Raw genomic sequence first — 12,189 nt, 5'->3', positions numbered from 1 at the left:
CCATAAACGTCAAAGGTGAAAACATTAATGTCCAGATTCTTCACGAGTCTACAGACAAATCAATCAAATCCCAATTAAAGTCTGAAGATGTTGAGTTCATCCTCAAATCAGAAACTGGAATGAAAGTTCTACATGATTATTCACTGCTTTGCCAGGTTGTTAATAACAGGTTGTTAATAGCAGGTGTTAATAGCAGGTTGTTAATAGCAGGTTGTTAATAACAGGTTGTTAATAACAGGTTGTTAATAACAGGTTGTTAATAGCAGGTTGTTAATAGCAGGTTGTTAATAACAGGTTGTTAATAGCAGGTTGTTAATAGCAGGCTGTTAATAGCAGGTTGTTAATAGCAGGTTGTTAATAGCAGGTTGTTAATAACAGGTTGTTAATAGCAGGTTGTTAATAGCAGGTTGTTAATAACAGGCTGTTAATAGCAGGTTGTTAATAGCAGGTTGTTAATAACAGGTTGTTAATAGCAGGTTGTTAATAACAGGTTGTTAATTGCAGGTTGTTAATTGCAGGTTGTTAATAGCAGGTTGTTAATAACAGGTTGTTAATAACAGGTTGTTAATTACAGGTTGTTAATAACAGGTTGTTAATAGCAGGTTGTTAATAACAGGTTGTTAATAGCAGGTTGTTAATAACAGGTTGTTAATAGCAGGTTGTTAATAGCAGGTTGTTAATAACAGGTTGTTAATAGCAGGTTGTTAATAACAGCTTGTTAATAACAGGTTGTTAATAGCAGGTTGTTAATACCAGGTTGTTAATAACATTGTGATTACATAGTTGCTAACTGTAAACATGTTGATAAAACAAGTAATTAAAAAAGAACATCTGAACTCCTGTTGATGGGACAATAAAGCAAACCTCTGTTTTCTCTTCACAGGTGTGTGTGTGTGTGTGTGTCTGTGTGAGTGTGTGTGTGTGTGAGAGGGTGTGTGTGTGAGTGTGTGTGTGTGTGTGTGTGTGAGAGTGTGTGTGAGTGAGAGTGTGTGTGAGTGTGTGTGTGTGTGTGTCTGTGTGTGTCTGTGTGTGTGTGAGAGGGTGTGTGTGTGAGTGTGTGTGTGTTTGTGAGAGTGTTTGTGTGTGTGAGAGGGTGTGTGAGTGTGTGTGTGTGTGTGTCTGTGTGAGAGTGTGTGTGTGTGAGAGGGTGTGTGTGTGTGAGTTTGTGTGTGTGTGTGTGTGTGTTTGTGAGTGAGTGTGTGAGAGTGTGTGAGAGTGTGTGTGTGTGTGTGTGTGTGAGAGAGAGAGTTTGAGAGAGTGTGAGAGAGTGTGTGAGAGTGAGTAAGTGTGTGTGTGTGTGTGTGTGTGTGTGTCACCTGTGCAGGTGTTCTGCGGCTGAAGCCAGTGAGCCGTGAATCTGAGGTGAACATTTCCACAGTAATCTGCGCGGATGAGGAAGTTCAGAGTCGCTGCGGCTTGTGATTGGCTTACAGGAGCTCCGACTGTACGAGAGAAACATCCGTCAGTTCAGATCAAACCGTTCTCATAATCCACTCATCAAGCTTGTGTTTTAATGTGTTCATCACAACACACAACTGACCGATCTGTTCATCATTTCACAGACTGTAAGAGTAAAAGAGAAGCTTCTGCTATAATGATGAAATGTTTCGTGTTCATGAGTGACTTCAGCTCTTATTGAACAGAAACCGCTGCAGTGTGAGCAGATGTGTGTTGTGATGGTCGCAGGTGTATTTGTGTTTACGAACATGTTTTTTAGGATGTATTCGGCACACTGCACCAGAACGATGCCTTCAAACGGGGAGTGTTCACACACGACTCCACATATGCCATCTAAACCGACCACAAACTGAGAGAAACACACACAGAGAGGGGCTGTTCACAACGATTCATGATCAGTGATGTCATTTGGTTCTTCAATGGGTTCATTTTCGTAATTGTGGGATCATGACTGATGTTTTCAAACAGGTTTCCCAACACTCCCCCCATCTGCCATTGGTCAGAGAACAGGAAGTCCCGCCCCAAACGCACCGTTGAGTGAGACGTTGACATGTCGTCACAGTATTCACAAGGTATGTTAACATTGATGATGTGACAGAGTGTGTTCAGTTTTACCTGTAGAGGTTTGTCGTACCAGCGGTTCGCCCCGTTTTGGTCGGGTCCACCTCCGTGCAGCATCAGCGCAGCTCTGTTGGCGTCGCTCGGCTCCAGTCCCGTCGGATCATCCAGACAGACGACACACATGCAGCGCTCCATCAGATCCAGAGACGCTCTGTTCACGGGGTCTGACACACATGATCAAACACACCTGACATGAACCGTTTCACCGGAGAGTTTGATCTGTCAGTCAATGTGAGTTATTGGTAATATTTTCGTGTAATGTTGAAATGGACCTTTCATCAGCTTGTCTCGGGTTCGAGCCCAGTCTGTCCGGGTGTCAGAGGTCATCAGTCCCACCGCCGGTTGCGTCTGCTCAGACTTCTGCGTCTGCTCACAGATCCACTGCAGCTGCGACTGCACATCCGCTTCATTCAGTTTTCTGGATCCTTCCATCAGATTCAGCACAAAGAACTGAGAACATGAGCGACAAGCTTCAGGTACTTTACTGCTTATGTATGAGGTATGTGTGTAAGAATATGTTCATGTGTCATCCACATGTTGACCACAGAACGTCTGTAACTCATAACCCCTGCAGAGGGAACTCATGGAGAATTAGCTTCACTGGTTCGCCACAAACAGTCAAATCTGAAATTGCTGTTTTTTTACACCGGTTTGATGACGACTAACGCAGATGTTTTGTTCGGTCACTCTTGTGTTTAGTTGTTTTAGCACAGACGGATCAGCGAGACAAACACAAAGGCGCTGCTGGTGTCGGCGACTCCCTGCAGCTCCGGATCTCTGATTGTGTTATTGAGTTTTCAGACTGGACCTCATTACAGACGCTTCCTGAATCATTTCCAGGTAAAACCCCTCGACTGCATCGGGCTCTGTTTGACGTCTGAGAGACGGACAGCATCTGTCAATGACCCCCTGAAGACCTGCAGTTATTTTAAGAGCCTCTCAAACTTTGACTGTGATTGGTTGAATCAGACTGAGGTGACCGCAGATGTCCTTCAGTGCTCATCCTTCATTCAGCTCAGGATTGTTCTGGTACAATGAGAACTAGAGCGTTCCAGCAGCAGCGTTAGCCGCTAGTGAATGTGATCAAACACTTTTACCAGCAACACATGCAAACATGTGGCTGTAAGCAGTCGTGAATGTGGCGTATGTGTGCGTTCATCCAGGACAATATAAAGCACAGAGGCACAGCGGTAACACTAGTCTGTGTGGGATTGGAGAAGTTCAAACACACAACACTTGGTGCTGTAACCACTGAACTAAATGATGCCAAAGAGAGTGCGTACACAATATAGTTGCTGAGATTCTGCGGTTGTTCGTGGAGGTATTTGATTCTCTGAAGATTTCGGTTTAGGACGCATTGGCACAAGTTTTATTTATATTGACTAAATAATCGACCACTGTCTCCAAACTGCTCAGGTACCCTCAGGACATGATGTCGATGATGCATACCAATTTTCTTTTACATCCAAAAAATTGTTCAAAAGATACCTCACTTTAAATTAAAATACTGATGTACCAATATATTGGAAAATGGGGTATTATCGAAATCCTCATGACTCATGGAATCCATAGACACCAGATTCATGATTTTAGGCAAAACTGTTAAAAGTTTGGGACAAAAATAGCAATTTTTGTAATTATTTTTGGTACCCACAGGTGATCACCAAACTTGGCCTGTATCCTCAGATCATGGTCCTAATGAACCATCCCAAATTTGGTTTAGATAGACGAAAGCGTTGCTGAGATAAAGCCTCACTTCCTGTTTCGCGTCACACCATTACATTGGATTTGGTGAAACTTCCGAACAGTAACGAGAATCTAAATTCTGACGAGTTATTTCTGCGTAACTCTGGAGTATAATGTCATTTCAATCCCCATACGGACAGAACACAAAACCATTTTTATGTCAAATGGTTCAAAAGTTCAAACACTCAAAGTAAAATAAGTGTGTCAAGATTTAAGTGTGTTTCAGTCTCCAGCAGTGTCTGAACTGCACAAGTACGGCATTGAAATATCAATGTAAAGAATTCAAAAGAATGACATCCCAAGTCATGTGATCAAGACGTGTAACTACAAACCTGAAACTGTGCTTGAGTTTAAATGAACTCTAGTACACGTATGTAACAAGACTGGCCTGTTACACACATGTAATAATGCTTGTCTATTACACAAATATAAGTTAATTATTTAATTAATAATTATTTAGTACACTGTAAAATAAAGTGTTACCATCATTTGTTTATTTGTTTTTAAATGAAATATATATGGATAAATGAGGCTTCCCCACTTCTAAACCAGAACTGTGTATGAAACTCTGATTAGAACCGTGAACACTGAAACATCATCTCAATAAACGACCACAGACCTGATTCTTACAGACCACAATCACATGTGCAGCGTCTGTGGTGATGAGTGTGTCCCGCTCCAGTCCTGCTCGTCTGTACGAACTGAAGAGACGCTCGTACTGATTCATACACAGACGAGAGTCACACGACTGACCACGAGCCACATCCACTGGAAGAGTCTTACTACAACACACACACACACACACACACACACACACACACACACACACACACACACACACACACACACACACACACACACAGACACACACACACAGACACACACACTCGCACACACACACACACACACACACACGCACACACACACACAGACACACACACTCGCACACACACACACACACACACACACACACAGACACACACAGAGACACACACACACACACACACACACACACACAGACACACACACACACACACACACACACACACACACACACACACACAGACACACACACACACACACACAGACACACACACTCGCACACACACACACACAGACACACACAGAGACACACACTCGCACACACACACACACACAGACACTCGCACACACACATACACACACAGACACACACAGACACACACACTCGCACACACACACACACAGACACACACAGACACACAGAGACACTCGCACACACACACACACACACACACACACACACAGACACACACACACACACAGAGACTCACACACACACACAGACACACACAGACACACACACACACACAGACACACACACACACACACACAGACACACACACACACACACGCACACACACACACTACACACACACACACACACACACACAGACACACACAGAGACACACACACAGACACACACAGACACACACACTCGCACACACACACACAGACACACAGAGACACTGCACACACACACACACACACAGACACACACAGAGACTCACACACACACACACACACACACACAGACACACACAGACACACACACACACACACACACACAGACACACACGCACACACACACACAGAGACACACACACACACACACAGACACACACACACACAGACACACACAGAGACACACACACAGACACACACACAGACACACACACGCACACACACACACACACACAGAGACTCACACACACACACACACACACACAGACACACACACACAGACACACACAGACACACACACACACACACACACAGACACACACATACACACACACACAGACACACACAGAGACACACAGACAGACACACACACAGACACACACACATGCACACACACACACACACACAGAGACACACACACACACAGACACACACAGAGACACACATACACACACACACACAGACACACAGAGACACACACACAGACACACACAGAGACACACACACAGACACACACAGACACACACACTCGCACACACACACACAGACACACAGAGACACTCGCACACACACACACACACACACAGACACACACAGAGACTCACACACACACACACACACACACACAGACACACACACACAGACACACACACACACACACACACACACACAGACACACACACGCACACACACACACAGAGACACACACACACACACACAGACACACACACACACAGACACACACAGAGACACACACACAGACACACACACAGACACACACACGCACACACACACACACACACACAGAGACTCACACACACACACACACACACACACAGACACACACACACAGACACACACAGACACACACACACACACACACACACACAGACACACACATACACACACACACAGACACACACAGACACACACACACGCACACACACACAGACACACACACACACACACACACACAGACACACACAGAGACACACATACACACACACACACACACAGACACACAGAGACACACACACAGACACACACAGAGACACACACACCCACACACACTGCTCAGAGCTCATGTCTGTTACTGTGTTTCAGTGATGAAGGTAAAAGCTGATTGATTGATTGATTGATTAGAATAAAGGATTGATTTACCCGTCCACTAGAATCTTGTACTCACAAACACTCAAAATGAGACGAGCAGCAAACCTGCACAAACACACAAGACAAAAAACATCAACATTTCATTCTTCTTATTCAAGATCTGTCCATTTATATGACCCGACCAGACAGAGCAGAGAGAGAGAGAGAGAGAGAGAGAGAGAGAGAGAGAGAGAGAGAGAGACAGAGAGATTGTGTATTAATGCTTTGGCAATATTGTATGTAAACACAATCATGCTAATAAAGTACTTTAAATTGAAATTGATAAAGAGACAGAGACAGACAGAGATAAACTCAAAGAGAGAGAGAGACAGACAGTCAGACAGAGAGAGAGAGAGATAACGAGAGAGAGAGAGAGAGAGAGAGAGTACTTTTATTCTCTTATGTTTATAATGTCCTGTTAAATGCATATTTTATTTTATATTGTATAGTGAATATTGTTATTATAGTTTTTATTTTATTTGATTACAGTTTTTTTCAGTCGCTAACAAGCGTTTGTCCAACCAGTTGTCACATTTTCTAAACTCTAAACACAATTAGCACAGCATCGGTGTTTTGTGGCCATACCATTCACACATTTCATGTCGTTCTCACACAATATGCAGTCAGTGAACACATTTCCACAATGCTTACATTTCTTAACAGACAAGCGTTTACCTCCCAACAAAATGATGGATTGCTTTTGTAGTATTTACAAATGTTAACACACCATCCCACAATAGCAAAAACAATATTCCAAACCTTAAAAACAGTATAACAACATCTGCTTCTGCAATGATATCAGTTCAACAACAATATATATCAGCTGATAATAAACAAACTATTGAATAATTGACACACAGCTGATTTATGTGGGGTAAATTGGGCCAACCACAGCTGATTCCAGTCTGGCTTACACTCAGTGGCAGGGAGACACTTATACAGTAAAAGGAGAACTTTGAGGAGTGATGTTTTTGGAAACAGAAACAGAAAAAGACAAACACTGTAATATCTGGATGAGGACGAGTAAGAGCAAGGGGCCCAGGGAGAAGAGCAGGTCCAGTGAGAGATCCAGGAGCAGTGAGAGGTGCAGTGAGAGGTGCAGTGAGAGATGCAGTGAGAGATGCTGTGAGAGATGAAGTGAGAGGAGCAGGAGCAGTGAGAGATGCAGTGAGAAATGCAGGAGCAGTGAGAGATGCTGTGAGAGATGCAGTGAGAGATGAAGTGAGAGGAGCAGGAGCAGTGAGAGATGCTCTGAGAGGTGCAGGAGCAGTGAGAGATGCAGTGAGAGGTGCAGGAGCAGAGAGAGATGCATTGAGAGTTGCAGGAGCAGTGAGAGATGAAGTGAGAGGTGCAGGAGCAGTGAGAGATGAAGTGAGAGGTGCAGGAGCAGTGAGAGATGCAGTGAGAGGTGCAGGAGCAGTGAGAGATGAAGTGAGAGGTGCAGGAGCAGTGAGAGATGCAGTGAGAGGTGCAGGAGCAGTGAGAGATGAAGTGAGAGGTGCAGGAGCAGTGAGAGATGAAGTGAGCGGTGCAGGAGCAGTGAGAGGTGAAGTGAGAGGTGCAGGAGCAGTGAGAGATGCAGTGAGAGGTGCAGGAGCAGTGAGAGATGAAGTGAGAGGTGCAGGAGCAGTGAGAGATGAAGTGAGAGGTGCAGGAGCAGTGAGAGGTGAAGTGAGAGGTGCAGGAGCAGTGAGAGATGCAGTGAGAGGTGCAGGAGCAGTGAGAGATGCAGTGAGAGGTGCAGGAGCAGTGAGAGATGCAGTGAGAGGTGCAGGAGCTGTGAGAGATACAGTGAGAGGAGCAGGAGCATTGAGAGATGAAGTGAGAGGTGCAGGAGCAGTGAGAGATGCAGTGAGAGGTGCAGGAGCAGTGAGAGGTGCAGGAGCAGTGAGAGATGCAGGAGCAGTGAGAGATGCAGTGAGAGATGCAGTGAGGGGAGCAGTGAGAGATGCTGTGAGAGGTGCAGGAGCAGTGAGAGATGAAGTGAGAGATGCAGGAGCAGTGAGAGATGCAGTGAGAGATGCAGTGAGAGATGAAGTGAGAGGAGCAGGAGCAGTGAGAGATGCTGTGAGAGGTGCAGGAGCAGTGAGAGATGAAGTGAGAGGAGCAGGAGCAGTGAGAGATGCTGTGAGAGGTGCAGGAGCAGTGAGAGATGCAGTGAGAGATGCTGTGAGAGGTGCAGGAGCAGTGAGAGATGAAGTGAGAGATGCAGGAGCAGTGAGAGATGCAGTGAGAGTTGCAGGAGCAGTGAGAGATGCTGTGAGAGATGAAGTGAGAGGAGCAGGAGCAGTGAGAGGTGCTGTGAGAGGTGCAGGAGCAGTGAGAGATGCAGTGAGAGATGAAGTGAGAGGAGCAGGAGCAGTGAGAGATGCTGTGAGAGGTGCAGGAGCAGTGAGAGATGCAGTGAGAGATGAAGTGAGAGGAGCAGGAGCAGTGAGAGATGCTGTGAGAGGTGCAGGAGCAGTGAGAGATGCAGGAGCAGTGAGAGATGCTGTGAGAGGTGCAGGAGCAGTGAGAGATGCAGGAGCAGTGAGAGATGCTGTGAGAGGTGCAGGAGCAGTGAGAGATGCAGTGAGAGATGAAGTGAGAGGAGCAGGAGCAGTGAGAGATGCTGTGAGAGGTGCAGGAGCAGTGAGAGATGCAGGAGCAGTGAGAGATGCTGTGAGAGGTGCAGGAGCAGTGAGAGATGCAGTGAGAGGTGCAGGAGCAGTGAGAGATGCTGTGAGAGGTGCAGGAGCAGTGAGAGATGCAGGAGCAGTGAGAGATGCAGGAGCAGTGAGAGATGCAGTAATTTTGTTCTTTTTATCTGGGCTTTATGCTGTTGTTTTTTTGTTCAGAATGCTCTTGTGTGTTTCATGGATATTTTGTTCACTGTAAGCAATACTGTAAAACGTTTTCTGTTCTATCATACCGTGTTTCTACTGTACCTCCTGTAGTAAACAGTAAAGGAAAAAAAAACTGATTTGCTTTTTACTGGAATGCTTTTGAATGTGAACATTACTGTACATGTGGACATACAGTTCCCAACCAAGACATTTAGTGTAAAAATGGTGGATTGCATGTTTTACCTGTAAAACTGAAACATAAAAGTCTATGCAGTTTTTGTAATGTCAACAATAGCCAGTATTTTGAAACCTAGTGTACTTTGACTGCATGTAACTTGTGAAGTGAAAACAAGTGTTGTTCTTTGACAGAATCATTTCATTTTGAGTCAGATTTCCAGTGTTTTGGTAAAGTTAGTGTGTGCAGAGAAAGATGTGTTCTATTTTGAAATGAAGTGTTAGTATATATTTAACAAAATGTGTTTTTGAGAAGAAAATGATCCATTTGGCCAATTGTGTTTTGTAGGTGTGAGTCTGTGTTAAGAGTATCTGAAGTGTGGGTAAGCGCTTGTTAGCGATTGAATAAAACTGTAATTACCTGGCACCTTATTTTAATTCTATCTTATCATTATTATTTGTCTTGTCATTATCTGTTTTGTGTATTAATGCTTTGGCAATATTGTATGTAAACACAATCATGCCAATAAAGTACTTTTAAATTAAAAATGTAATTGAGAGAGAGAGATACAGAGATAAAGAGAGACAGAGAGAGAGATAAAGAGAGATAGAGAGAGAGACAGATAAAGAGAGAGAGAGAGAGACAGAGATAAAGAGAGAGAGAGAGACAGAGAGATATATAATGACTCTTTCCTCTTGAATCTGAGGATCTTCAGACGGTTATGAACTGAATGTGGACAGCCACTGAGCAGGTAGAAGGACACGAGTGGTGCAGTAACGTGTGTTCAGCTCCACTAACAGAGAACACTGAACTCACATGAGAGCGTCTCTCTGTTCTCTGAAGGGTTGTTTGGGGAACACCAGCGCAGGACTGGAGTTCACAGGAAGTGACAGTCTGTTGTTCAGATACATGTCCTGCAGCCAGTAATCATACACCTGACACAAACACACTTCCTGCACTTAATTAAAGTCAGTTTATTTCCTGCCGTGATCAATAGATGCTGTTATTATTGATATCTGTTATAATGTGATTAAATGAGGGATGTACAGAAGATGTTTAATGTACCCAGTTCTGTGTCTCGTCTCGTCTCTCCAGCAGCTGTTTCTGGAGTTCCTCCCCGACACCTCCATGTTTCCCGAATATCTCCACGACGGCTTTGGTGTTCCGGAACTGTGTTTCAGAAACGAGGTGTTTGACTGATCTCAGGTACGTGTCCAGCGTGTGCTGCAGGTCTGGGACGGGCACTTTAGGCAAAATCTGTTAAAGAGAAACAGGACATGAGCCCGAGTGTAACCCCGCAGACGAGACGATCTCTTCTCATCACATCAATATTTCCTGTTTACTCAGATGCTCCACTTCTGCCACACTGAGGATGTGCAATATCTGGGTATTTGTGCCCACTGATGGTGGTTCTGCCCGCCGGTGGCACTGCATTAATGAGTGAGGAACTGTTGAGAGTCTCTCTGAAGTTCAGTTGTTCAGCTCTTTAATCATTTATGTGATTCGCTTGAAGACAAATGAAGGTTTTTAAAGCCTCTGGGAGAAAACAACTGATTTCCTGCTGGTCAGAAAAGCTGCTTTGATTAAGAAAATGCAAATGATGCAGCAGTATATGAATATATGATCTGATGAGATGTATTCATTAAAGCATCACAGATGTATGAAGGTACATCACAATTACACACACGTGTGTGACCGCTGCTGTTAAATGTGCTGCTGAATCGAACAGAACAGATGATGTTAGTAAAGCTCGTGTGCAGATGGATTCAGGAAACACACATTATTCTAATATCAATCTTTAATTGAGCCGCTCACAATCACACACACATTTAATCACATCAATAACATGCAAAAGGAAAGTGCGTTACAGACAGGCAATAATGCTCTTACATCTGTGCGGGCATCTCTGTTCAGGACGGGCATCGTGATTGATTTGGTTCTCCGGTGTTCTCTGAAAAAGGTCAAACATCCGATGACCTCTAAACATCACAGCCGCAGATATAATCACAGTTCAGCATCAAGCTCACGTTTAAACACTCACAAGGATTATTAATACATTAAATCTTCCGTTCAATCAATCTCACTGGTGCAAATATTGTTCAATAAAACCTCAAATCAGACAGGAATGAAATAATAACAATAAATCCTACATTATGATTAGGTGCAGATATTTAATAGAGTGGATTCAATTCTGCTGTAAAAACACATAAATACAAAAAATACAAAGAGGTTGAAAAAATTAATTTACATCATGTCAACAATTATACACTCGTATACAATATGCTACACTCACGATAATACTAGAGAAGTTATTTAAATAAATAACTTATAAACTTTAAAGTTATCAGAAGTAAATGAAAGAAGAGAAACACTGCTCACCTGATCGGAGGAGAAACAGAGAGACAGTCAGACAGACAGATAAACTGAGCGAGTGTCTCTCTCTCTCACTGCTGCTGTGTCGCTCGGTGTGTGTGTGTGTGTGTGTGTGTGTGTGTCCGTGACTCCTCCCATCACAGGAGGACTGATGCACGTTACAGGTGCTGCTGATCTTTCTTCTATTTCACCAAGTTATTCTTTTACTTTATCCAAAGTGACTTACAGTGCACTTATTACAGGGACAATCCCCCCGGAGCAACCTGGAGTTAAGTGTCTTACTCAAGGACACAATGGTGGTGACTGTGGGGATCAAACCAGCAACCTTCTGATTACCA

At 44.0% G+C, this 12,189-nt stretch overlaps 1 protein-coding gene across 1 annotated transcript in view; it reads right to left on the bottom strand.

Annotated features, from left to right (window-relative positions):
- LOC127633133 (choline O-acetyltransferase-like) overlaps window positions 1-11,401 on the bottom strand; it is a 13,107-nt gene extending 1,706 nt beyond the window's left edge. The window contains exons 1-10 of the mRNA XM_052112018.1: window positions 11,369-11,401; window positions 10,544-10,735; window positions 10,295-10,413; window positions 6,491-6,544; window positions 4,445-4,607; window positions 2,352-2,529; window positions 2,074-2,243; window positions 1,707-1,807; window positions 1,317-1,442; window positions 1-48 (exon numbers count right to left, since the gene is read on the bottom strand). The exon at window positions 1-48 is cut by the window's left edge and continues 75 nt beyond it. Coding sequence (XP_051967978.1) covers window positions 1-48; window positions 1,317-1,442; window positions 1,707-1,807; window positions 2,074-2,243; window positions 2,352-2,529; window positions 4,445-4,607; window positions 6,491-6,544; window positions 10,295-10,413; window positions 10,544-10,735; window positions 11,369-11,401 — 1,184 coding nt within the window. The remainder of the gene's footprint in view (window positions 49-1,316; window positions 1,443-1,706; window positions 1,808-2,073; window positions 2,244-2,351; window positions 2,530-4,444; window positions 4,608-6,490; window positions 6,545-10,294; window positions 10,414-10,543; window positions 10,736-11,368) is intronic.
- Between the last annotated feature and the right edge of the window lie 788 nt (window positions 11,402-12,189).

Source organism: Xyrauchen texanus, chromosome 40 (genome assembly GCF_025860055.1).
Source record: "Xyrauchen texanus isolate HMW12.3.18 chromosome 40, RBS_HiC_50CHRs, whole genome shotgun sequence".
Lineage (NCBI taxonomy): Eukaryota > Metazoa > Chordata > Actinopteri > Cypriniformes > Catostomidae > Xyrauchen > Xyrauchen texanus.
Note: the sequence above shows the minus strand (reverse complement) of the source record. Positions and strands in the feature narration are given on the sequence as shown.